Source organism: Opisthocomus hoazin, chromosome 16, assembly GCF_030867145.1.
Source record: "Opisthocomus hoazin isolate bOpiHoa1 chromosome 16, bOpiHoa1.hap1, whole genome shotgun sequence".
Lineage (NCBI taxonomy): Eukaryota > Metazoa > Chordata > Aves > Opisthocomiformes > Opisthocomidae > Opisthocomus > Opisthocomus hoazin.
Genome location: NC_134429.1, coordinates 19,152,847 through 19,179,872, shown reverse-complemented (window position 1 = coordinate 19,179,872; position 27,026 = coordinate 19,152,847). Strand labels below are relative to the sequence as shown.

The window sequence follows — 27,026 nt, the reverse complement described above, 5'->3', positions numbered from 1 at the left end:
TCCTACATATATTTAGCTCTGTTCTACAGATGGACATTTAAGAACGATAAGTTTTAATTTTTCTCAACATTTTCCACTTGATGATGAATTTGATTGTGCTGTTAAATCCACTAAACACTATTAAACATAAACATTAATAATCTAACAGCAGAATGCAAGCCAACAGAAAGATTTACCGTATCTTATTTTTTAACATGTACTGGCAGCGGCTGTATTATTTCCCAGCTTCATGCTCGTGTAATTTTCCTGCAGGTCTTGTATGAAAAGACTCCGGGCTGATTCAGTCACCTGCATGGATTGGGCAGTTAGACCTGCACAAGGCCAGATTCAGGTGGAGCCATCTCCAAGTCTAGAGCAACGTTTACGCCTTTTACACTCACATCTGAAGGCGCTTTATGGAGCAGGGTGTTGAGTACTCTGACTCCACGTCTTTTACCAGCTTGTTCCGCTTGAAAATAAAATAATTTTTTCCACTGTAAATGAATTGCTTTTTTCAGAGCTCAGGTTGATGTGGAAGAGAAATGTCTTGGCACTCAGAGTCAGCAGAGGAGACGGACTTAAACCAGTTTAGGGCCTGTGCTGAAGGGTTCAGCCAGCAGCCTGGTTAAGCTGTTCCCACGCCCTGTGAAGGTCGCTGCCCGCTTCAGGTTAGTCTGGTAAAAGTTGCAGTTTTTGAATGGTGGCAGGAGGGCACGATTTCATTCCACGGTTGGTTAGCCCTGCCATTTCAAGGAGTCTGTCCCCTCTGAACATCCCACGGCATCGAAAGAAGCAAAATCCCCTGAACTGAAAAAAAGATGACTGGCTCTGGTCTGCAGATGCAAACTAAGGTGATCTGAATTTTAACTGGTCTGTGAGTGTACACACATGCAGGGTAGATTTTCTTTTGCGAAGCAGTGCTTGGAGTTGAAGAATTTACTGCTTCTTTCTCTGCTGTTTGTCATGGAGTGTTGTTTTCAGTAGCTGACGGCGTTAATACTCCTCGTCATTGTGGGGCACAGGGAAGTGGGTTATATAAACACAGTTAAATACATCAGTGGAGGCTTTAGAAACTGGCTAATGTGATCCAAGTCTTTCCCTTGAGCAGAGACTGCTGACGATTCAGTCGGTGCTTGCCGTGGTTGCTGCGTCTTGGTGCTGGTGTTGCCTGGTGAGTACGGGGAGCAGAGCAGCCGTGTGCCGGGGCTGCGGTGGTTCAGGCTACTGCAGCGGGATGGCCGTTCGGGTGCCAGCCAGGCGGCCGCTAGCACGGTGCAGCTCTCGGATGGAGGGCTGAAAGCCGAAGTTCTAAATCTGACCCAGCTTTCCATGTTCTGACTTCTGCAGTAGGGAAATCTGTTCCCTACGTTGCAGTATTCTGGGGCTCTTAGTTGCTTTCTAGGCTCCTTTGCCTGCACTGCCCTAAGCTCCCACATATTCAGTCCTTGTCACTATTACCCTTTTGCTGAGATAGCTGCTATTAAGGCCTTGCTTACAAATCACAGGACAGAGTAAATACTGTTTTCTAGGTTGTCTTCTGAGACTGGAGCTTGAAGTAAAACCATATGAGGAGACAAAGATCAAAAAACCACTGAAGGCAACAGAATAAATCCAGTCTGAAGCAGACAGCTGGATGGGTGTCAAACAAAGGACGGAGCAGCTGGCTCAAGTGAAGCACAAGGAAAATTAGTTCCATCCCTAGGGGGAGGGAGAAGGATTGTTTCGTGAGCCCTGAGCTGTGTGGGACCAACTTCACCCGATAAAACTTCTACATCAAAGTCAGGGGCAGATCAGAAGGTCCCAGAGGGAGGGGAAAGAAAAGAGTGGGTGTTAGCAGTGCTGGTGCAGAAAGCGTTAGGGAAAGGAAGGAGGTGGAGTGTGAGTGGAGGGGGAGAGCGGAGTGGGGAGGTGGGGAGCTGGAAGTCGTAGGTGGAGTGATTCTGCAGACTGTGAGCTGCTGTCCACAGCTTTCTGGATGTAAATTGATGAGGTCATAGTGTTTTCCAGTTAAAAAAAAAAGTTTTAAAAAAAGGCTTCAACTTGTTTTTCAAGAGAGACGAAAACACAGAGAAGCTGAAGAAATGGAGCAACTAGCAAAACTCCTTCTGTGGCAGATTTTGCTTCAGCAAAGTAAGCTCCTAGCTGATCGGCATGATGTTACTTGTTTTTATTTCACTGCAGAGGACGGGGCTGGAGGCTAGCTAGAAGATTTTGAGCTGTTATCTTTGTAAGATTTTGTTCCGATTCCTCAGTTAGCTGTGTTTTTGTCGGGGGGCGGGGGGAATCGTGGATTTCTTGTGCTTTTTGTCGAGGGAAGGAGAGAGAATGGAGAAATGTTTGAGGTTATTTAAGCGGTGCTCCGTTCCGCATGTTTGTGCAATCTTTTTCCCTCTCAGTTACCTTGATCTGCAAATTCAAAAAACAATAAGCTTGAATGTGAGTACAGTAGAGCTTGCATAGTTAGATTTACATGATCCCAGGTTATTTTATACTTTTGAAGATGCAGAAACAGCTGGTATGCGTTTGTGTGTTCAGGATGGAGGAAAAAGTGTTTTGTGGTTTGTCTTTTTTTTTTTTTTCCTGTGGGCAGAAAGACAGAGACATAGGAATTCATTTTTGTGTGAGGTGCAAGAAAGGGGTGAGGACAAGTCTGAGCTTACGATAACAGAATGGCTTGTACCTTTTCTGTGATCAGAGTCTTCTGTAAGAGCTGAAAGCAGATTCAGGGTCCTGAGAGGCTGGCCCTGAGCTGAACAGAGAAACGCCAGTGAGGCTTGGATGGCAGGAGATGATTTGAGGTTAATTGCAAAACGCCAGCAAATCCACACTTCCATCACTTTGCACCTGTGAGCAAGGACCAAGTACAGCTCTAAGAACAGCACAGGGAGACTTCCTTCAGGGTGCTGACAGTAGGGAGGGAGGGGCACAAGGTTTTTGGGGACCAGTGACCCCCCTGCTCTTCTCAGCCCTGTTAATGAAGGGCTGTGGCCAGCCACCCGAGCCTCTTGGAATTCCTCAGTACGTAGATGGGGTGAGCTCAAGAGCTCTCAGTTTGGTCCATAATTAATCTAATTTCCGTGCCACCACATCATCCCCAGTTTTGCAATGCCTCAAGGCAAGTTTTAGGAATCGGCAACATACGGGATCAGTCACAGGGACAGAAGGGTTAAAGTGGCTCAGAAAATGTGTGTATGGGGGTGGCTTAAGCCTGGAGAAGGAGGAGAGGCCACATACTGTGCTTCAGAAGCACTAACTGGTTTAGCATGTTGGCAGAGCTTGGGGAGCACCCCGGGCAGGAATAGCAGGTTGGGTTGCTGTGGGAGCAGTAGAGGCAACAGCATCCCCCCTGAGGAGGGATGATCTCCAGCAGGCTTTTTTTCAGGTGTATTTTGGAGAGAGAACTGTCCGTATGCCAGGCAGCCCTGGTGCCCGAGTCCTGCCGTCCCCACACAGATCGGGTTATAACATGAGGGGAGAAGGGAGGAAATCAGTGCCGTTCCGTATTTGCTGAGATGATCCCTTCTGGAGAGGAACCACACCCTCAAGCGTTAATGTCTCGCAAGGAGGAAGAGCACTGTGTTTGGAATGGCTCCGCAAACCATTCTGCGGGCCTAGAGCCAGCGTGAAGTACACGAAGCAGAGCAGGGCTGACAAAGCTGGGTGAATATCTGAACGGTCAGTGAGAAAGCTCAGCAAATCTGTGCGGGATCCTGCTTGTGCAGCGGCCAAGGTGGCGATTGGTCTCTTGGGCAGACAGAAGGCCTCTTCCCTTCTGCTGAGGCAGCACATTCTTGCTTTTTGCTGATGTGTGGGCACGTTCCTACCTGTAGTGAGGTGCTGGAATTGTTGGGACTAGACGGGTGGTTAAGGGCTCTCCAGTCCTGACGTCCTTTTTGAAAGCAGAAGTCTCTGCTGTTGAGAAAATTGTCCCAGGAACCCTTTAAAAATAAACAAGCAGAGAGACTTGGATAAAAGCCCGGTTCAAAGCCTGGCTTGACCGTCAGTTGGCTTTGTAATGGAAGCCTTGTCTTACTGAAAAGCTTAGCCTTGCGGTCCCCTGGCAGTGGGGGCAGGTGGTGAACGGGAGATGTCTAAGTGGAACGGTGGTGCTCACTATCTCCCTCCTTTGCCTCTTCGAGATGGGCCCAGATGTTATTCCTGGCTACTGGTCAGTGGGTTTAAAAAAATGGCTACCAGAAGTGAGCTGAGCTCCTTTGTGTCGCTGTCCCCTTGATGTTACTGCATCGTAAGCCTCTTAGACGCCGGGTCAGCTCCCAAAAGAGCACTGCCATTCCCCAAAAGTATTTGGAAATATCTTGGTAGCACAGGCTGCTGTTTTTGCAACAATTGTGTAATGACTCTACCAAGACCGTTAAATCCCCTGCATAGACAATGGGGTTTGTGGGAGAAATAAGGAATTTGACACATGCAGATTTTGTGAAGAACACATCCTTTCTCTAGGACTAGACCATCATCCGTGTCCCAAACGTGAAGGTGATGTCGCTTCCCTTTCCAAAAGAGAAAAAGAGGCTGAGACAGACCAGGAGATACTAGAGAAGGTGTGCAAAGGAATAATGCGCTGAGCTTGCTCAGGCGAGCGGAGTGTCGACCTCACAGACTGTTGTTTCAACCCTCACACTGGGTGGGCTCAAAGAAGCATGGAATGGTTTGGGTTGGAAGGGAACTTGGAGATCATCTCATTGCAACCCCCCTGCCATGGGCAGGGACACCTGCCACTGGACCAGGTTTCTCCAAGCCCCGTCCAACCTGGCCTTGAACCCTGCCAGGGAGGGGGCAGCCCCAGCTTCTCTGGGCAGCCTGGGCCAGGGCCTCACCACCCTCAGGGTAAAGACTTTCTTACATCAAATCTAAATCTCCCCTCTTTCGCTTTAAAGCCGTTACCGCCTGTCCTACCACTACATGCCCTTCTGGAAAGTCCCTCTTCAGCCTTCTCACAGACCCCTTCAGGCACTGGCAGCTGCTCTGAGGTCTCCCCGCAGCCTTCTCTTCTCCAGGCTGAACAGCCCCAGCTCTCTCAGCCTGTCCTCACGGAAGAGGGGTTCCAGCCCTCGGATCATTGCTGTGACCTCCCCTGGCCCCACTCCAACAGTTACGACACTCATTTCTCCAGTGACTCAGCTCTGCTGAGAGGGACTTGGGGGCACTGATAGACGAAAGGCTGGACATGAGCCAGCAATGTGCGCTGGCAGCCCAGAGGGCCAACCATGAGGGCTGCATCAAGAGAAGCGTGGCCAGCAGGTCAAGAGAGGTGATTCTGCCCCTCTACTCTGCTCTGGTGAGACCCCACCTGGAGTACTGCATTCAGCTCTGGAGCCCTCAGCACAAGAAGGACATGGAACTGCTGGAGTGGGTCCAAAGGAGGGCTACAAAAATGATCCGAGGGCTGGAGCACCTCTCCTGTGAGGACAGGCTGAGAGAGTTGGGCTTGTTCAGCCTGGAGAAGAGAAAGCTGCGGGGAGACCTGATTGCAGCCTTTCAGTACTTAAAGGGAGCCTACAGGAAAGATGGGGACAATCTGTTTAGTAGAGACAGCAGTGACAGGACGAGGGGTGATGGTTTTAAACTAAAACAGGGTAGGTTTAGGCTGGATATAAGGAAGAAATTCTTTACAATGAGGGTGGTGAAACACTGGAATGGGTTGCCCAGAGAGGTGGTGGAGGCCCCATCCCTGGAAACCTTCAAGCCCAGGTTGGACAGGGCTCTGAGCAACCTGATCTAGTTAGCGGTGTCCCTGCTTGCTGCGGGGGGGTTGGACTAGATGACCTCTAGGGGTCCCTTCCAACCCAAAACTTTCTATGATTCTATGATTCTATGACTTCTTAGATTGCTTGCTTTCCTGCCCACCGCTACAGTCTGGGCTTCAGGGATGGCATTGCCTGGTTGCCCTGCTGCTGTCAATGGCAAGGCTCTTCCCGAGTTCAGCAGAAGTGCTGCCGTTAGAGCTGGTGTTGCCCCGTCCCATGGAGCGTGTGTGCCACTTGGCACTCGGGCTACCACTTGCGGTGTTTGCAGTTCCCTTTTCTGCTCTTGCAGTCTTTCATCCTCCAGTGTGAGACAGGGCCTCAGTGGTTTCATCAGCACATGGATCGACCTGTGACACAGACCCTCTGCCAGCAGCCGTCTCCAGGGGCAGAGAAGCGGTGGTATGGTTCAGGCAGGACTCAAGGGGCAGTTTTCTGTTTGGACTGCTCCAAGGACACCGCCCAGAGAGCTCCGAGTACGTAAGATGTCTTTCAGAGCTTGAGGCTTTTACTTCTAGTTTGCCTGCAGTTTTTGTGGCTGAATTCTTTACTTGAAAAAGTGGATGGGATTCAAGAAGTAAGAGCTGGCTCTGCCTTTTACAAGGGATTAGGAAACACTTTTGCAGGCTACTTTCCTCTTCCTGCGTTGTGGGACCAGTAGAATACTTGTGGGATCCTACGGAGAGGCATGCCGAGCCTGCACAGAACACGTCAGGGGACAGCATATGGATGTCTTTTTCTTGGTTTTTCATGGGTACATCACACAGAGAGAGGTCAAAGTGATTATCCATCACGTGGAATTTGAAATTTTAAAATGAAAATTACAGTGAGTTCTTGTGACAACTATTAAGGTATTGGTGGTTTTGAAGCCCCAGGTCCTGGAGTCCTGTGATTGCAAAAGCCTGAGCTTTCGCTAGGTGTGTAAATACTCCTTGACTTCACAGTTGCAAATGGGGAAGTGTGACTCACCAAAATAACTGCTTCCAGTTTACCTCAGTCCTCTAGTTCTATACCTTTGTTGGGTTGTGGGTATATCTCTGCCTTTGTTCAGTAGCTCTGTGTTATACAAACAATAACTTTAAAAAGCGTGGCTGGGGGACATGCCTTGTTTGCTCTGCTTGTCTCACGTAGCAGAGCTAGGTCGCATAGCAGAGGGAGGAAGCTGAAAAGAGAAAAAGGCTTATTGCTTCTTTAACTGCCGCTCTATGTCCAGGTTATTGAAGGTCAGTTGTTTTAAATTCCATTTTCTCCAGGCATGCAAGAGATCAAAGACATTCCAGATTCCTGAGATTTCTAAGTGATCTCATTTACAGCCATCTCAAATAAGTCTGAGTCTTATCCATGACTTGATGCACGTGTGCAGATTTCCAGCATTGCTGGGGAATCGGAACAAATCAGTTCTTCCTTCTTTGTCTTGTGGAGTTCCCACATCTCTTGTAAAGACTCGTGCTTGCTTTCCCTTCTAGAACTTTGCTTGTTGGCTGCTTTGAGATTTGCACCTACCACTCTGAGACTCTCAGTGATGCCCTAGGGCAGGCTTCAGACCCAAAGCTTCTGCCCAGAATCTGTGTACGCGCAGGTGGGTGTGCGCAGACCAGCAGTGAAAAATCCTTCCTCTTCCGTGTCTCGACTCGGTGCTGAACCCCACCACGCTACTTAACTGTGCCTTCATCTCGGGTGGGTTTTGTTCTAGTGCCCAATGGCACTGTAACCCCGGGCCGTTCTGCTTTGCGTGGCATCACTCAGCACGTCGAAATAGCAGTATGGTAAAATGCAGGCAAGGCATCGGCAGCCTCTTCCCCATTCCCAGCAGCAGCCAACATCTCCTGGGCACCGAGGGGCAGACCTAGAAAGACCCTGGAGTGCAATTGTCAAGTAAACGAGGGTGCTCCTGCCCTGGTTCTTAGGGAGCTGCCAGCAGAAGCTTTGGCAGTGGACGGAGACGGAAGCTGTGAAAACCCACAAGATGTAGGCTTTTCTTATCTGAAAGCTGTTACATTCAGACAGCTTCACCGCTTCCATGTTTTACAGGGAGTTGAGTTTGGAAGCGTGCTGGAGCAATGCGTGTAGCTGGCTGAGAGGGCTCCAGCAGCCAGCCTGGCAAAAGGGCCCAGTGGCTGGGACAGAGTCAGGGCCTGGGTGGTCCTCACCATCCCTGTAGGGCCAGCTCCGAGCTACAAACCCAGGGGTCAGTGCTGGTGTTGGTTTGGGGCTGCGACAGGCTGCGGAGCAGAGCATGCTGGAAAGCTTCGGTGGATACTTTTGTCAGTTGTTAGATTTTATGGCGCTGCATTTGGGCTCGATGTTTTTTACATTAACTTGCAAGAGGAAAGGAGAAAAGTAAATGCATTCCTCTTGCTGAGCCAGGAGAGGATGTTTCTGGAGCACCAAATCGATTTGCTGTTAATGAGCAGTAGTGCAAGACTCGGGAGGCGGTGGCTGTGCGGCCAGCCAGCTCACGGACACCGCTCCCGAGCACGCACGTCGTCGTGACGTTGGGATGCCGTGTCCGTGGGCCACAGGGCAAAGACCTCCAGGGCAGGCACGGGGGCATTGCGCTGTCACACTGGTACAAGCGATGCTGTTGTGCTGAGAGCTGGCTGTCCTGGCCAGCTGATTTGGAGAAGGCTGATTTAGTGCTGTGAAAGAGCTTTGCATCATTCCTGTGTTGGTCTAAGCTAAACCGAAGTCCTGGCTTCCAGAAGCAGAAATATGGAAATATGATGTCTTGTGTATGATGTATCTTGCTTCTGTCCAGGGCAGCACAGACTTTGTGCGAGGTGTTGTTTTGTTCTGGTTTTTTTTGTGATGCTGAGATTATAAATGTAAAAAAATAACTTACATTTGGAGTATGTGAACTGGCAGTTCAACAGACAGTGCTGCTCATTTTTGTTCTCTGGGGTCACTGCCCAGTGTTCTGTGATAGGAAAAGGAAAGGAAACGGGGTTTACTCTCAGCCCATGCACTGGGGGTGTGGTTAAAATAGCCCCAGTCTGGAATTAATTTATTCCCTTCTGAAATGCATAAGTTTGAGGGCTGGGAAAAAAAAATACAGCCTTTGTCTGGAGGACATTGTGCCTACGACATTAGCAGGACAAAACATCTAATGATCTTGCTGGAACCCAGTTGGGCTTGACTGTTCAGAGATGAATGATGTCGTTGTGTTAGGAATCTGAATCACGCTCTCAAAGCATGATGCCAGGAGACCTCGTAGACCCCTCCTACACAAAAAACAGGAGGGACTGGACCAGAGAAATGCAGAAACAGAGGCATTAGTTCATTTCTTGCAAAGTTCTTCCTGCGTAGATCAGAGTCATGTGAGTTGGAGAGAGTTGCAGTTGGATCCAGAGCATTATGGAATTATCTGTGCAGACCAGGAATGTGAGCAGGAGAGACTCGGGGCACATGGTCCCAAAGCCAGGATGTGTTTGCTCATCGGAGTGCTGACAGCAGCGTGTGTCATGAGCGTGAAGCAGAACAGCCAAGTCACCGCACTCCTCGTTTGACAGGTAGACTCAGCATCCTGCAGAGTTACAGAGTTCCCTCAACGCATTAACCCCACCATCCATTTTACAGGAGGTTGATTTGGTGTCTTGGAGATGACAGTTATCTTTTGGCCCTCAATCTAGTGCAGCAGCAGCGTGGATCCGCTTCCCTCTGCGTGGGCAGCTCTGACCCCCAGCAAGTGAACTGGGGTCACCGCTGTCTCCAGGTCTGTTCAGGCCTTTGCCTTAGCAGAGAAAGTTGACCGAGGTGTGGGTGTCTGCTGGGGAAGAGGTGGAAGTGAAACTGTCACACTCATTTCACAATGGTCAAACAGCACAAAAAAGAGCTTGGTTTTAACTGGTCACATCTGGGTAGTACCCCTCTGCTCCATGGTGGTGAGACCCCCTGGGAGTCCTGCATCCAGCTCTGGAGCCCTCAGCACAGGACAGACCGGGACCTGTTGGAGTGTGGCTGGAGGAGGCCCCAGCAATGATCCGAGGGCTGGAACCCCTCTGCTGGGAGGAAAGGCTGGGAGAGCTGGGGCTGTTCAGCCTGGGGAAGAGAAGGCTCCGGGGACACCTTAGAGCAGCTGCCAGTGCCTGGAGGGGCTGCGAGAGAGCTGGAGAGGGACTTTTTGATGGAGCCTGTTAAGATAGGACAAGGGGTTATGGTTTTAAACTAAAATAAGGTAGATTCAGACTAGATACAAGGAAGAAATTTTCTTACGATGAGGGTGGTGAAGCCCTGACACAGGTTGCCCAGAGAGGTGGTCGATGCCCCATCCCTGGAAGCATTCTCAGCCAAGTTGGATGGGGCTTTGAGCAACCTGGTCTGGTTGAAGATGTTCCTGCAGGTTGCAGGGGGGTTGGACGGAATGGCCTCTAAAGGTCCCTTCTGACCCAAACTATTCCATGATTCTGTGAGTCTGAGCTGTTCTTGCCCTGCTGTTCCTGCTGGTGCCTTGTTATTTATGCAGGACCAATGTCAGATCCTAAGATAATGCTGGTTCCTCCCTTCCCCTGCCTGCTCCTGCCTCCTTGGGTTCTTGTTTTTGTATTTTCCTCTTGAGCAGAAGAGACCTTTCAGACAGTTTTAGTGGGTGATGCATTGACAGATAGCTTTGCTGTAACGTTTGAGTAATGTGGTGGAAAAAAACTCTGTGGCTGTAGATGGTAGGAAATAAAGACTTGGACTGTATGAAATTCAATTGCAGGCTGAGCATGTCCCATGTTGCTCTTCAGTTTGAGTTTGTTGGGTCAGGCATTGTCTTTTGCTGTAAGTGCAGTGTCTGCTGCTGCATGGACCAACCAAGGTCTAAGCCTCTGGGCTGAACCACGATACCCATGTTAAAGAAATATATTAACAGAGAAGGGAGGAATAGGTGGAATAGGAACAGAGGAGGTGGCTGCTGAATATAAGTGTATTTATAATTTTTTTCTTCCTTTTGTTGTCAGTAACACTCTTTTTTTTTTTTTTTTTTCCTGCTTTGACAGGTTCTGTTTATTCATATTCAGGTGAGTGACATCTTTGTAACCTGCCTTTGTGATGGTGAGAAGAAATGAGAGGGACCCTGATTCCATGACATGCAGTGGGGCTTTCGTTGCTGATTCCATAGGCACGAGCCATGCATCCCATGAACTAGTGTCTCTAAACTTTGATTAAACGGGGGGTTAGTTTCAGGAAGGGTAGGTAGAACAGGTCAAACCTACGCTCCTGATGACAGACATCATAGACATTGCTTTCACTGAATGAAATCAGTGTTTTTATTGTATTTCTCCATGAGAGAGCACTTGAAAGTGACTTTATTTTGGGTGGAAGTTGTGCAGAGATTCTAGGACAGGTCTAAGTCCTACCCCTAGTGTCGTAACTCTGTTTTTTGCTCTTTGCTCCTGGCTCTCAGTCCCAGCTGATGCCTCAAACCCCGACAGTGTTGTGGTGTCAGTGTCAAATATCAGTGCTACGTTGGGGTCGCAGGCTGTCCTGCCCTGCAAGAGTTACCGCATGGTGTGGACCCAGGATCGTCTGAATGACCGCCAGCGTGTAGTCCACTGGGATGTGTACCGCAGCTACTACGGAGATAACAAGATGGAGAGGCTCTGTGACATGTACTCAGCTGGGGATCAGCGTGTGTACAGCCCCTACAACCAAAGGAGGATATTCATGCCCCAGAATGCATTTACAGACGGCAACTTCTCCTTGGTGATCAAAGGTACTAAACAGCATCTTTTCTCCCTGTGCTATCTGCAGAATGGAGGGTTCATCACTAAATTAACTTTGTGTTTTTCAGGGAAAATGGCTGTTTTACAGAGCATTTTCTACAAATAAATATCAATCTCAGGAGGTTAATGAGGTTCTCTGAAGCACTGGCAATAGTGTTTTATTTCCTTTTGAAACAGTCCCATGTTAAAAGAGAGCTGGTAACAACTCATTGCCTGAAAGGCACTTGGGCTTCTTGTGGACCTTTGACTGTATTTCAGTTCCTGAACTATAAACCCAAGATTGTCATTCTTCATATGCCTCCTCTTAGCTAAACTTAAATTGTTTTTCTCTTTCCATTGTTAATATAAACATGTTCCACACAAGAGCAAATAAACTGTTAGGTGAGGTGATTCTTCCCTGTTCAGCCCACCTTGGTGATAAGGATGGGTTAGAACTGGGTCGTGTGAAGGCCCTTTTGCATCTGTCCAAGTATTTTGGAAACAGTATAAATGACAAAAGTAATCATCATCTCAGCATAAAACATTCATCTTCCCCTCTCTTTCCTGTTCTACTAGATGTTGCAGAGAGTGATGAAGGCACATATTCTTGTAATCTTCACCATCACTACTGCCACTTATACGAAACTGTGAAAGTCCAACTAGCTGTCACCAAGAAAGGTAAGTGTGGGAGACATCTTGGTGTTCCTTCCTGCAAGGGCACTGGTCTGGCAGCTGGATCCCCGTTGCCAAACAATGTGTGGAGCCTGTTAATTTAGAAGTTTACTGTAGGCAGCCCAATTAGCTGACTGTCCTGTTACTGCTCCAGCAGTAGAATGTTGCTAGTAACAGTCCGTCAGCAGTCGGGTTAACCACAAAGATCTGCTGTGTGCCTTGGTTGGTGAGCTTACCCTGAGGAGTCTGTAGTTAAAAAGCCTCCTCAACTTACCACACCTTAACTCCAGCTCTAAAAGCAAGCTTCTAAGGGCTGTTGGCAACTGCAGTGCGTGCCACTCAGGCCACACGTGCATCACTACCATGTCATTTAAATCAACCTTTGTATAATACACGAGTGGAGCTACGGGGGCTGATTGTGCTGGGAAGCTGTTGAAGGGCTGGTGGGGCAATAGAGAAGCACATCTCTGCTGCTGCTGTTCTCACAGCTTCTGTACAATAAAAACACCCAGGCAGGCCTGTGAGCCCCATCTGCTCCTCTGTGTTTTGGTTCTGCTGTTACTCCTTTTCAAGCACGGAATACAAAACCGTGCTTCTTGAACTCCTCCAGTAATTAGGGCGCTTGTGGCTAGAAAAGCATTTCCTGCTTGGAGAATTGGGATACAGCATATTGAAGATGAAAACTGTTATTCTCGTTTCATTCTTAGTCTGTAGAGAGAATATACTTCCTGCTTTCTGAAGCGAGAGATTAACTCTCAGTTAGAAGGAAAAGAAAGCGGTCTTGCTTAGTGCACTGACCCAGGGTGCAGAAGATAGAGGTGCATTCCTTTACTAACTGCTGAAATAAGCGTGAACAAGGCACACTACCCCTATGGCACTTCAGGATCTTTGGAGGAGATGTGTTACAGGGTCTGAGAGTGATCTTAGGTGTGCTTGGGTGTCCTGGAGCACAGGGCAAGCGTGTAAAGATGCACATACCAAGGTTGCACAGCTTGTATTGTCTCCTCCACAGCTGAGGATGCAAAACAGTACTGGGACGGGGAAAAGCCTGTGATTGTTGCCCTAGAAGGCAGCACAGTGATGCTCCCCTGCGTGAACCATAACCACATCTGGACCGAACGGCACAGTGAAGAGGAACAGCAAGTGGTCCACTGGGACAGGCAGCCCCCAGGGGTTCCCCACGACCGGGCTGACCGTCTCATTGATCTGTACGCCTCTGGCGAGCGCCGTTCTTACGGACCTCTCTTCATTCGTCAGAAGATGAACATCACTGGCACAGCCTTTGCCCTCGGTGACTTTTCCCTGCGGATTTCAGAGCTGGAAAGTGCAGATGAAGGCACTTACTCCTGCCACCTGCACCATCACTACTGTGGCCTGCACGAGCGCAGGATCTACCAAGTCTTTGTGACGGAGCCAGTGAGAGAGAAGAAGGTGGTGAACCTCACAACTCACAACATTGCCCCAGCTGTAGGTAAGTGGCTTCTGGAAGTGGTTCTCCTGATTGAGGAAGAGGTCAGTATCTGCAGTTGCACTTTAGAGCTCTAAAGAGTTCGGTGAGCCACGGGACAGCAATGTGACACGTTACTCCCCATCGTCACCTTGGGAGGGCTTTGCTTCAAATGCCAAAATGTCCTTGCCTTTCTGTCCCTCCACAGTGGTCTGCAGGGCTGGCTTAGTGCAGCAGGAGAGGGAGCGTGGTCAAGACAACCCTGTGCCCTGCAGAAGTGCCACAGGCACCGCTGAAGTGAAGGTGCCACTTAGAGCAGCGCTGAGCTTTCCTCTGCGGAGGGTTCTCACATTTGAGCCAGGGGCTGTTCCTGCCCTTAGGCTTAGAGCAGATGAGGTCTTACCTCCCTCGCTACTGGTATGTGGGTCTAGTGTATGGCTTGGTGGTTTCTGAGCTCTGGTGTACACTGGTGTACCTGGAGCTGCGTGCGGAGCGATGCTGGTGAGGGGCTGCTGGAGCTGCGGTAGCTGCACCGAGCGCGGGGCATCGCAGCCCTCAGGGTTCGTTACCCGGCTGGCAGTGCTGCAGCGGCATCGCGTCCCGCTTCGGCGTGCTTCGCTCCGGGGCCGTGCTGCGGCCTGTTCTGCTCTGCTGTGCTGACGTGCCCGAAGGCAGACAAGCTGTTTTTCTAACAGTCTCCTGACTGCTTTTATGGAACAGGAGGTGGTGTGGGGCGGGGGTCCATTCTGCTCTGCCTTTTCTGTTTGCTGTTCTCACCAGTGCAGGTCCTGTGTGTGACTCTCCCCTTTCCACAGGGGTTTAGGCTGTGCAAGGTTCCAGGCTGTGCAGGATCAAGCACCAGGAATTTTCCTCCACCCTTCAGCTTTTCTTTTTTTTTTTTTTTGTCTTAAACCAATTTTCACATTTTCCACTGCAGTGAGTTATCTTCTGACAGCCTGTCCAAACTCAAAACCATCATGCTTAGTTCAGGCAGAAAAATAAAATGAAAATCCCAAGTTTAATATTTTTTTAAGTCTTTTGGGTATAGTTCCTTATTAAAATATTCATCTTGGTTTAATATTTATTGGCTGCTTAATACAGAATTTTGACGTGCTTCATGCATTTTTAAATAGGTCTATTCTTCTCTAGCGATTGGCTTCTTCAAGTCACAGAAACATAAACCTTCCCTCCAGGACTAAGGTTGGTGTCCAGAAAAGCCAGGCAGTGCTAAAGAGAGGTGGCTGTTGGGGCTGAGCTGACGTGGGGGCCAGGACGTTCAAACCTCGGTCCCCCTGCCCACGGCCCTGTTGCTGCCCTTGAGCTCTATCCAGATCACGTTGTGCAGATGGAAACTAGATGTGATTTTCAGAGTTGCCCACCCAGGAATTTGTTCATCGCTTTCCTGGATGTTGTCCTGGTGGTTGCTGAATAGTTACCTACCTGCTCAGAGGTTAGACAGAACCTACGAGTAATTTAACCAGCCAGGGATGTCGTAGTTTGGCGGTAGTGCCCTTGGTGCTGAAGGAACTTGTCTCCCTGAGAAAAGCCATTTCCACTGTGAAAAACAACAGCCTTAGAAGAGCTTTGTCCCCTGCGGGCAGTGGACGCTCAGCTGGTCGGAGAGCACCACACACAAAAATGTGCTGAGTCGGTGGGAATGTGAGAGAAGCCGAGACACGCGGCGTGCCTCGCTCAGACCCCGCTGGTGAGCAGCCTGCGGGGACCTGCCCTGTTTGGGTACGGCGGGAAGGGCGGAGGTACTGCCCCGTTCCATGACGAGCTGCACAGAACTCTTCTGGGGATGTAACATAAAGCCAAAATGAAACATCAGGAGATAACAAAAGCCCAGCAGTGAGCTTTTTGAGCAAGCAGCTATGGTTTCTGGCACAGCTCCAAGGCCCGGAGCCATTTCCAGACGGGAAGCTTCATCCTGTTTTGAATACAAGCACGAGCTCAACTCTGCTCTCAGTCGCAGCGGCGTAAGCGTGGTGTATGTCTGCTCCTTCAGTGCGTTTTTACCCTGCGTTTGCTTTGGAGCAAGTATTGAAGAATGGCATCTGTTGTGTCTCCTGCTTATCGCTAAACTATTCCCAATCCTTTGCCAGCCTTGGAAAGCAAGTGGGCCACATAGCCAGCGTTGGGAGATCTCTTGGTGGAGAGCTCTCTGTGTTTCCCAGCAGAAGAATCTGACCCTTGACACTTTGGTAAAGTGATGCAAAGACACCTCTGTTCTGACTTTTTTCCCTCCACCATCAGAAGTTATTTTCCAGTAGTTAAAGCAGATCACGTGAGTGAATGGGGGGCAGATGGTCGTGCCGTGTGGAGACATACGGGCGATCAGCTCTTGGTTACAGAATAACCCCCATCACCGCAGCTTAGATCCCGATGTGACACTAGGATGAGGAGGAGAGTCTGTGTTCCCTTGGTGACGCTATTCTAGGCACTGCCATTCATCTGCTGGGTGCGATGGAGTCAACCGTTACTCCGTGCCTCAGTTTCCCCAGTTATAAAATGACGTGTTCTGCTGCCTTCCTGCTGAGGCACTTTGAAGTTTGCTGTGTCAAAACACTGGTACAACAACTATCTTTACTCTTACTTGATTGAGTAAGCCAAGGAGGCCCAAAGATACTGAATCTCTCTACTGTTTGTTGTTACAGTGACCTCCCCAATGTTGACTAAAGTTTAACTCAGCCCCTACCCTATCTCGCAGTATTGTGGGAAAGCAAAAAGCCAGGAATAGAACGTGTTTATGTTTGCTGACTTCTGCCTCAACAGCTGCTCCGGTGGTTACCGTCCCGTTACGGCAGCTGCTGAAGAAGCCCTTCACGGTCCAGAGATTTGTTAAAAGTCCAACGGTCACGTATACTGTTTGCAGCTTTGCAAGTGGCTTTTTTGGTTTGGTATTTTTTAGCTTAGCAGTGGTGAAAAACACATGCTGGTTTTCAGCACTACAGCCAGCCAGCACACGGCATCCAGCACGGCCAGTAAAAAGTGGAGTGTTCTGGGCTACCAGAACAGAGCGTACGGTGAAACCTCTTGATTTTCCAGGACTGCTGGCATTCGCAAATGATCATCTCTGATGTCAAAGTGTTTATTTCAATCCACTATTGTCTTATTTGTTTTTATTGGTGGTGGGTTGGTGTTTTTAAATGCTGGAAACAAACTGCCCGACAAACTGGAACCAGTCACTATGCCAGCAATTCCAAAAATGCCATCATTTCTCACATTAAAACACATCTGTTAAATGGTACTGTGGCTTTTGGGATATTTGCCCCATCTTTCTCTTACTTCCTCTGACTAATTTGCAGGCTTAAACTCCCAGGAGAATGGTAGGCCAGAACTCCATACTGGTTCTTTCCTGGTGCTCTGGGAGCGTTCCCTGTTAGGGGGAGAAAGGGTCACTCTCAGCTCTGTTTGGAAGAGAAAAGCCTCCCCCAGCGCAGTGTCTTACGGCTCTGCTGTCTGTGCCTGGGCTGGGTCTGTCCCCTCCTCTGACCATTGCAAGCAGAGAAGTCGCTTCCTCTTTCTATGTGTAAAACATCGACCTATTTATTTGAGATCTGCAAAAATGTTCCACGTAAAAGTTTTGAGTTACCCTTCCCCGTGCTGCAGAACTGAAATGCTGCTGCACCCACAAATGGAATGGAATCTTGGCTTTTCTTTGTGGGTTTTTATTTATTTTATTGATTTTTTTTTTCTTATTTTATTTAAAATGAAACTCAATTCTTTGGCATTGAAAATTCCTCCCGCTCTGTAAATTATAACCCTTGGCAGGGAGGGGCTGCTTCATACTTCAGCTGTCTGGAGCCGAAGCAGCGTGGCGTGTGTGTGTGCTGGAAGGGAGGAGCGCTGCGTTTCCCCGCAGACAGACCTGGGGCCGTCTGCTGCGGCTGCTTGCAGCTCCCCTCTGCAATGAACACGCTGATACCAGGCAGCAGCAAGGGAACGCGCAGCAGTCGCTGTTAATCCTTCCTGCTCCTGGGAAGTAGAACGGTCTCGTGAAGAGCACGGGCATCTTCCATCTGATGAAGGTGCAGTGTGTCATAAATTAGGCAGCCATTTGCCCTTCATGCAGATCACAGTTTCTCACTGAACGTGCTTTTCGGGTCCACGTGTGGGCCCCGTGTGAAAATGCTTTGCTTTGGATGCCAATTAAAATTACCAGCCTGTTTTTGCTTTTCCTCTGCCATCAGATCCAAATGTTGTCAGGGGCCACAACGTCATAAACGTCATCATCCCCGAGAGCCGGGTGCACTTCTTCCAGCAGCTGGGCTACATCCTGGCAACTCTGCTGCTCTTCATTGTCCTCCTCATCATTGTTGTCCTCGTCACCCGCAAGCGCCGGCAGAGAGGTAAGTGCCGGAAAAGACCAGCCCTGTAGTGCTCAGGGGAATATCTCATGGCAGCAGAGCTGACTCTGCAAGTAATTACTGCAGGCCACTGCTGGAGGCAGTGGTCCTCTCCTGGAAAACCAGCAGCCTGCGCAGTGGGGAGTCCTTGCAGGTGCTGATGCCAGGAGAGATTCATTAGCATGGTGTGTATATTGCCAGGCCTTGGTTTGCTGAGTTGCTCTGTTGTAAGGGAGAAGAACGCTGGAACTGCTAGGTAGCTGCTCTTTCCAAGTGGAATTGGTTTGGAGCAGAAGGCTCGTGGGCATCCCTTAGGAACTAAGACGTCCGAGTCCTTGCTGGACTCCCTGTGCTGGTTGACTCTCTGCATGTGATTAGATAAATGGATGCGGAGATCTCCTAGTTACTTCCACACAGACAGTTTTGGATGCCATACAAAAAGCAAATACTGGGGAATATCTGTCTTCTGCTGTGTTCTTTGCAGTACCACATTCGTCCTTATTTACGTGGCAGGGGATTAGCAGCAACGTGAAATGGGGCTGTCTCCGCTGCCGTAAGTGGAGTCGCTTTGCAGTCACAGGGGGGACAGGCTCCTGGCCCTGACCTTTGCATGGAAAAGAGGAGCCCGGGATCATCGCTTCTCGCAGGGTCGGTGAGACAGGAGTGTAGTTAGATACCAGCCTGTGGGAGGCTGATGACAACCAGCATCTGTAGCGTGTGATGGGCGCAGGCCCGAGCAATGAGCTCGGGATGGGCCAGTGCAGCAGTGGCACCTGAGATGGCAGGTGTGGTATTTTTGTGATAAAGGAGGAGGAAAGAAAGGAAATATGGCAATTGCTGTAGTTTCTCATGGCTGGTCGTCCATACATCTGGGAAAACCACTGGAAAGCTGGTGAGTAAGGGAAAGGGAAGCTCCCTGTGGCAGGGGCACACGCATGAATTCTTGTGTGTTGGAGGGACTGTGAAAGTGGTCGTTGTGAGTGTTCCAATGAAGAGCACTGGGAGTAAGTACTAGGTGTTATTGTTATCACTGGTATCTGGGAGGGGTTGGCTGGGCTGGATATGACTGTTCATTCTGTTTCTTCTCCCTGTTTAGGTTATGAATACAATGTGAAGAAATACGGAGAGTAAGTATAATTACAGGGTCTGTTATCTAGGATTAGAATACCTAAAAGTGAACTTATGGGCCCCAACTCTCAGCTGTCATTAAGAGCCTAAACCAGCTGAAGATCTGGTTAGTACTGGTACAGCCACGTAAAGCATAGCCAGTCTGATAGAGTTTATTCATTGCTTTCCACCAACTCGTTTGCAGCTTTGCACTCTAGTCATTATTAGTGTAATATTCCCAGGAATATACATGTGCATAAGGATTGTGTATCAGGGAGCAACTTCCACGCTGTCAAAGTGTGGAAGGAGAGAATGGTTTGTAGGGCTCATTTGGCAACTGCATCTCCTCTCGTTACACTTTGGGAACTGATTCACAGGTCATGTTTCTGTGAGGCGTCGTTAGGGGTTAGTGGTAAAGGGGTAACGCACAGATCTGCTGTAAACCTTACTGTGAGATGGGGCCAAGATTGCGTAGCTGGGTTCCTTTATGTTTTATTATATATTATTAAAGTGGAAGAGATGGGGAAGTTCCCGTACAGATTGGCTCCTGCTTGTTCTAAGCTCTGGACGAACACGTCGGGGGGGGGGGGGGGGGGGAAGTGCCAGAAGCCAGAGATCTCGAGGTGTTAATTGAAAAGACAGCAAAAGGAAGAGGGAGGAGAGCAGGGTTCACTAGTAAGCAGTATGACCTTCTGAAATCTGTTTGCTAGGTTAGGGCAAAGGCAGGAAAAGTACCCGTGTGCAATGGCTGCCAATGCTGTTATCTGTCATGCTTCCTCCAGGGAAGCCTTGTAGAAACTGGGAAGGATTCTGTAAGGATTGCTGTGAAAATCACCAGTACTTAATAGAGAATGAAATGTGCTATGGATTTTTTTCAAATTTTCTCCAGCTATATGGCAAATAAACGCTCTACATTTAGTTCTCTAAAGTAGAGTTAGAAAAGCTATTGTGAAAAAAGTGTGAAAGGAGCCAGTTATTAAAGGATGTGATAATACCATTTTCCACTCTTACTCCTTTTTCAGGAAGGATGTAAATCTTAAGGAATTTACAGTCGACACAACAGATCTGACTCAGTACAGAAGTGAAGACATCAGGCTGGGTATGCATCAGCTAGCAACCATTCTCCAAACCAGGTCAAAACTCGTTATAGCTGAGGATTTTCTAATGGCATTTAGATGCCCATTTTGAAATGACTTAACCTCCTGATTTTAAATGGCAACTTTGAGAATCTCCACCCACAAGTCGGTGCAAGCAGAGGGACTGCAGCTGGAGAGGGCAGTCCTGACTCTTGGGTGTCACTAGAGGCTGATTGATGAGGTTGGTCAGTAATGGGGCACAGCTGCTTTTGTTTCACCTGGGGTTTCTGGGGTTCATTCTTTGACATTTGCCTGAAGGCCAAATTCAAATGAGTGAAAAACAATGTGGAATGAGATGGAGACAACATCTAGGGAAGAGGATTCCTCAAATTTAAGCAGTTTGTGTAGCAAAGAGGATCAACAAGGCAGTTCTCTAGGATCTGCTGTCCAAGAAACAAAAAGCATTTGTCAATATGAATAGTATCATTCTACAGTACAGAAAAACTAGCTCAGAGTGAGTGATCTAGAACACAAAAGATAGAAATTACAAAAACCGCTGGAACTCCTGGTGACATGAAATATACTGAAAAGAGGGGAAGGAAGCTAATCTCACTGGTGATCCGTGAAAGTGTTTTTGCTGGGATATGTAGGACTGACTCGGAGAACTTCCAGCATTCCTGAAGATGGATGCTGCTCCTTACTAGAGCTTGAAGGTGCAGCCTTGAGTTTATTGTGTCAGTAAATGATCAGGGGTGTCTTCTTGCTGGGACTGGGAGTGGATTGTCTGTAGAGCAAAACTGATCCTCTTGTCTGCACTGCCCTGAGGTTCCTGAAGACTTGCTGTGATGCCAAGTTCATACCTGCTGCAACTTGCTGTATGTCAGTGAACGTGTTGAGAAACCAGGAAACAATTGTCTGTCCCTTTATTTCTTCTGTGCACCCCCAGTAAAGGTACAACCTTTAAAAGAACAAGCTGACAAACTTTAGGTCCCAAGCTACAGAATTGCTGTAAGGGCCCCGAGTAAACAAGACGTAGATACAAAATCTGAAGTAAAGAACAAAGAAGTTGCAGAGGGTGGGTTGCAGACTGGGACAGCAGCAAGTACAGGTTCTTCTCCGTATGTCTCAGGAGAGCTCCCCTGTGAGCAAATTCTTTGAGTAACTGCATTGGTCACCTTCAATTGAGCTTCACATAGATAATCCAGAGCTTTTTGTTAATGCTGGAAGAACCTGTGGTACCTGTGAGGACCAGGAAGCTGAAGTATGCATAACTGACTAGTGCCAGGGGCAAACATGGAGTCGTAGCAGGTTTCCTTTTCCTGCAGAGCGGCTGAGTAGCTCCGTGAGTTACTGCTAGAGATCTGGAGATGCCAGGCCTAGAGAACTTCAAGGAAGGACCGATCACATGTCTGCCCTGCCTGTAAAGCTTTGTTTTCTTTTAATGTTCTAATGGCTGTCTGAATTATACTCCTCCCTTACACAGATTACAAAAACAACATCCTGAAGGAGAAGGCTGAGCAAGCCAGAAGCTTCCCAGCAAAGAACATTGATTTAGACAAAGGTAATAATGACCTGCTTCACCCTAATTGGTGGCTCTAGGAGCCTTCGGGTGGGTTGAAGGAGGGAGGAGGGAAGAACACAGTTGAGCAGTGAGCTGACCAAGCCACAGCCGCATGAGGAATGATAAACATCATGACAAATGGCAGCAGGAATGAGAAGCTAGTTCCCTCCCTATCCTTTCATCACGGAGCCACAAGATGCAAGTAGTGATTAGGCTTTTAAAAACTTTTGGCGTGGCGCAAATAGAATTTTTCTTTATTGGAAAAAGAATGCCTTGCAGGGCTGGAATAGTGCATTCTGTACTGTAACCTCAGAGGGAGATGTGTCTCAAAAAATGTCCTGGCATGGAGCTTGACAGGAAAACACTGTGCAGAAGAGTGTTTTGAGTTGAATTAATTTATGGGTAATGGGCAGTCACTTGCTTCATCCAACAAAAGCAAACAGCTCTCCCTCCCTAGGGGCTGAATCTCCTTTAGCTTATGCAGTATTAATCCTGACTATTATGCCTCAGTTTGTAGAGTCATATTTATGTCAAGCAGTGCTTGTAAGAAGTTGTCAGGTTCCATGACTCCTTTCACAGGAATTTAGAATAAAATAAATGTGACTGAAATTATATCAAGAAGGGGATGGTCTGGAGAGTCCATGAGTTGCCTTAGGCATGCTGTTCTTGATGGAATTCTCAGTGGTATTTTTACCTAAATTCTGCAGAGATGATCTGTGCAATAATTTTAATAATCTCACTGTGGGCTTTATGAAGAGGATATTGGGGACATGGTGGACTGCAAACGGTCACTTGTCACAGTATAGCTAAGTCCATATTACACTGTGCTTCTTTGGATGGTTTGAAATCTCTCTTCAGGTACTGACCTCCATTTCAATTTGCTTTCAGATTTCAGGAAGGAATATTGTAAATGAAGACATTCCCAAGCTGCTGGCTGGACCAGAAGCTTCAATCAAAGATAGATAAATGGAAGAGAGATGCCTTTTCTTAATATCATGTCCCTCCAGTTACTATAGATTTTTTCACGTAGACTTTCTCCCCACCAAGCACAAGGGTATTTGCAAATGCTTCTTGAAAGAGTTAAACCATCTGTCTTATGTGCACTTATGACGGGTTTGGGTTGCCTTTTCTTCTGTTCTCCCAGTCCTCCATTCCCCTTTTCTTTCTTGATATTATTGTTGGTTTTATGCATCAATGATTTTTATGAGCTGAATCAGCAGACCTTTTGCTTTGATGTTACTGCTTTAAATAAACCAACCTGCATCACTAATCTTGAGCCATCATTATATCAGGCATTTTTCCATATAGTGTATTCATCAGAAAAATAATGGCAAAGCCTGGCTGTGATCTCTCATAGGCTGCCATAAATCAGGAGGAGCAGTACTGTCACACAGCACTTTACATATTCCAGGTGAAGTACAAAGAGTACACCCCTTCACAAATGACAATGTGAAAACCTCGCCTTATGAATGGGGAACTGTCAGTGTCCTTCTGTTACGGGGGAAAGGGAGGCACACAAATGACCAAGGGCAGGGTTGGGATCAGCTCCAAAGAGCTCTGTATTTGTCACTCTAAGCTTGTTTGTTGATCTGTTTTTGTTTCAGTGCAGACCAAATCAAATTTGGCATGAGCAGACACTTTCAGCTGAAGTTGATGGAGTTACAGTGCTGTAATACCAGTCTCAGTTAGATCAGAACCAGAAGTGTTATGGAGAGGGCTAAACTCCTGTGTGGAATCTGGAATGTGATTTTCCTGCAGTCCTTGGGTGGATCCAGGCCACACAGAGCTTGTGTGCACATCAAAACGAAGGTATGATTACAGCACAGGTAGACAGATTGTTAAAAGGAATAGCTTCTCATGAGCAGACCATGAGGAAGGAGAGTAACAACACGCTCCACTAAATATAAATATAAATAGGCTCTCAGGAATTTTCCTGGGCCAGGGTCTCAGAAGGGGAGTTGAGGAGGGAGATCAGTCTGTTCTTGTGGATTCTGGCATTGTTTTGCGGAGCGGATGCCTGAGATAGTGGGTCTGTGGGCTGCAGGGGGGTTCTGCGTATGTGTCAGGTTGGGGATGTCCAAAAACTGGAAGTCAGTAATTCAGGGTTGTAATCCAAGCAAAGTAAAGCATCAGGAAAGCTGGAGAATAGTAACAGTTCTACACGGCTCCTGTGACTACTTGGGATATTCTGCGGCACCATTCCCAAACCAGGCACGCCTGTGGTCCTTGGGGTATGGAAGAAAAGGTCTTTCCTGCGGTTGTGAGCGTGATGACAGTGGCTTGTGTTCTTGTTGTGTAAGGGTGAAAGCGGCCGAGGATGAGGACTGCCAGCCTGCTCTTTGGTGGTCTGAAGGGAGTGGCAGAGGGAGGGATTGTGCGTGGTCTTGGTGGCTGAATGGAACTGGGGCAGGGTCTCCGGGATGCTCTGGGGGGTGGAAGTGTGAAGAGGGGCTTGCGTGGAACTGCTGTGAGGGTGAGGGAGGATGTGAGGGTGACGGTGCGGATTCAGTCCTGAAGCAGTGCTCTGCTTGCGACTGGTATCTCGGCATGGATTTCATCCTGGGGATGGAGAGTTCTGAGGTCTTTGCAGGTGATGCAGTAGCTGTGGTCCAAGGGAAGTGTCTCAGTCTACCAGCAAACAGTTGGGGATGGGACCTGCTGCCTTGTGTGGTACGCATGTTGGCTGTTGTTTTAGCCACCTTCACCACTTACCCAGGAACATGTCAGAGCCATCTAACAGGGGCACAAGTTTGGTCAAAGCAGAAGGAGATGCCTTGGCTGGGTGAAGCTGCCCACTGCGGGAGCACAGGTACTGTAAGGGCCCAGGGCTGTTCTGCGAGCTGGCCAACGCTGTGGGCCTCCTTAGCGTAGGAATCATTGTCCAGTCCCATACCCACCCCTTTCTTTCCACCCCTACCAACCTGGGTGGCTTGTCTGACTGATGACAATGTTCTTAGACATCTGAACCCCATTTCAGAGCCCCTCTCCCTCCTCCTGCAAACACCCCTGGTCTCTGCTGTTGCGTGCCAGGGCTCAGGAGGACTCCCAGCAACTCAGGGGTACCCTGCACTGGGTGTGATGGTTGCTGAGTGGCAGCTACTGACACTGAAGCTGAGCGCAGCTCCCTAGCTTGGCCAGAAGTGTGGTGAGCAAGGCCTCCTGCGTACCAGAAGGAACTGGTCAGGAGCTAGGAAAGGTCTGTTCAGGAGCTAGGGCATCAGTACTTCAGTGCACGCTGTTTGTAGGAGTGGACAATGGACTGTGTCAATTTTTAGAGGTATTAATGCTTCTCTCTGTAGTGAGGACTATGTTAAAGAATAAATATATTTGGTACCTTTATTTTTAATGCCTTCAAATGTTAAAAGTATTAATAATAGAATACAACAGTAGAGGTGGAGGTGAGCCTTCCTAAGCTACAGCTGGGCAGATCCTTATCTTTTAGCTTGCTTAGCCCTTCCACTGCTTTCAGGACAGTTTTTGTGATTTGCGATTAACTGCCTTTATCTTCACGTAAGATTCACCCCTAGAAAAGTGCTCAGACTGGGCAGACCCATGACGAGGAGGGTCGGGGTTGGGCCTGGGTCCCTGTTTGCCTGTCCTTCCCCAGAGCAGACAGCCCTTCTTTGGCTGGACCTCATTGAAACCCAGGCCGCGTTCCTGCAGGTGCGTACGGCTGCGCTGGTTATTCCATCAGGGTGGCACGGTCTCAAGTAATTGTCATTAATGTCTTTCTCCCTCCCTTTCATGTCTGTGAGTCAAAGGTTGGAGATCTTTACTTGCCAGTTCAAATTGCTTAGCACAGCTCATACAGACACCAGCTCAAAGTGGGGTTACTCATAAACTCCAGAGGCATTTAAATATTTTATTTGACTCCTAGGCTGCAGAACAGCTTAAGGGAAAAAAAAAAATTAATATGTTCTCTGAAACAAGCACTAGGAAGAGCTTTATGAGTTCCTGTTCCTTGCTTTGATCGCTACGTTGAATTTGGGTAATGGTCAGACGCGCCAGAATAACCCTAGACCAAGTGGAGATTATGGCCCTTTTTTCTTCAGGAGAGGCGTGTGTTGTGTGATTGGACTGATGATCAGAACGGTGGCTTTCAAAAGCAGCCTGTCACATCCAGTGTGTAATTTAGTCTGTTAAAATCCTGGCTGAAAGAGAGCCAGGTGAGACTGCTGGGTAACCAGCTGTATTTTCAAGCTGTTGGAAAAAGAAAGAAAATGCTAAACTGAAGAGTTTTGCTTGTTTATTTGTTGACACAGAGGAATTATCAAAGGCTGTTTGCCCTTAAATACTGGTGAGAAGCCATTTAGGTCCTTTACATATGCGCTTTGTATTCTGTCGGCCTTTGGCGTTGGCATGAAGTCTATCTAGCTGATCTTGCGTGAGAAAATGAGGAGGCTCAGTGTGCAATTAACCACTAGGCCAGGGGCAGGACCACTGTTTCCTGTTCCCACTCTGCCACAGACTCTGTGCAATTATAGACAGGTTGCTTTTCTTTCTCTCATCTCAGCATTTCTTTCCCTAATATGGGACAGTAACTTGCCCCTCGTGGAGAAACCATTTTTTAATGTGTGTGGCACTTTGGTAAACGTGCTTTGCCCGAGTTATTCGAAGTCGTGTTCCCCCGTACAAACGGAGTGCTGCGTCTCCAGGGACTTCTTTACCTCTCACTTTGCAGGCTCCTGGCAGGCTTTGCCTCGTTGTAGTCTCCTTGGTTTCCCAAGACCTGCATTTTAAGTTCAGTTAGTTAAAATAATAATAACCCCTAATATTTTTATACCAATTACTTCTCGGTGAGTACTCCAGCTCAATGAGAGCAGAGAGGTGAAAGTCTCTTTTAGGGTAATGTATGGACTATAAGCCTTTGTTGTGGAAGAAGGAAAGGGTGTATGGCAATGATCTTCAAAGGGGTTAAAACTGAGACTAGAACTAGAGCCCCTTCTTTTCAGCTCTGTGCACACTCTGCTTCCTCTCAAGACTGAGAGCAGGACTTGTTCCATAAAGCTTGTTTTTTTTCTTTGTTGTAACAGAATTAATTTTCATTATTATTGTTACTTAACTTTTACCATTTGTCATTGTTGTGTAACTCTCCTAACATTTCAGAAATAAAGGAGAATGTAATGGAGTTTCAAGTTAAGGTTGATTTTATTTCTTGCTCTTTGGAGATGCCATCTAAGCTATTAGCCAGCATTAGCTAATTCTTCCCAATAGCCGTGCAGCGTGCCTCATCTCGGAGCATCCTGAAGTGCCTGACAAAGAGCAGACTGGATGCATGAAGTTATTCCAGTGATCTCAGTATGGTTTCCACGTGGGACATCATCATTTGACTTGGTCATGGGACCCACAGACAAATTCTAGCTCTCCAGAAGTGTTGTGTAATGAACAG

General features: G+C 48.1%; 1 protein-coding gene across 1 annotated transcript; it reads left to right on the top strand.

Moving 5' to 3' along the window:
* The first annotated feature begins 1,918 nt into the window (after positions 1-1,918).
* MXRA8 (matrix remodeling associated 8) lies at positions 1,919-26,731 on the top strand. Its single transcript, XM_009944798.2, has 10 exons — positions 1,919-2,109; positions 10,721-10,741; positions 11,128-11,436; positions 12,002-12,103; positions 13,110-13,568; positions 17,738-17,896; positions 18,990-19,020; positions 20,023-20,099; positions 21,560-21,637; positions 22,526-26,731. The coding sequence occupies exons 1-10, from the start codon at positions 2,061-2,063 to the stop codon at positions 22,549-22,551; spliced, it is 1,311 nt and encodes a 436-aa protein (XP_009943100.1). The 5' UTR covers positions 1,919-2,060; the 3' UTR covers positions 22,552-26,731.
* Positions 26,732-27,026: the final 295 nt, after the last annotated feature.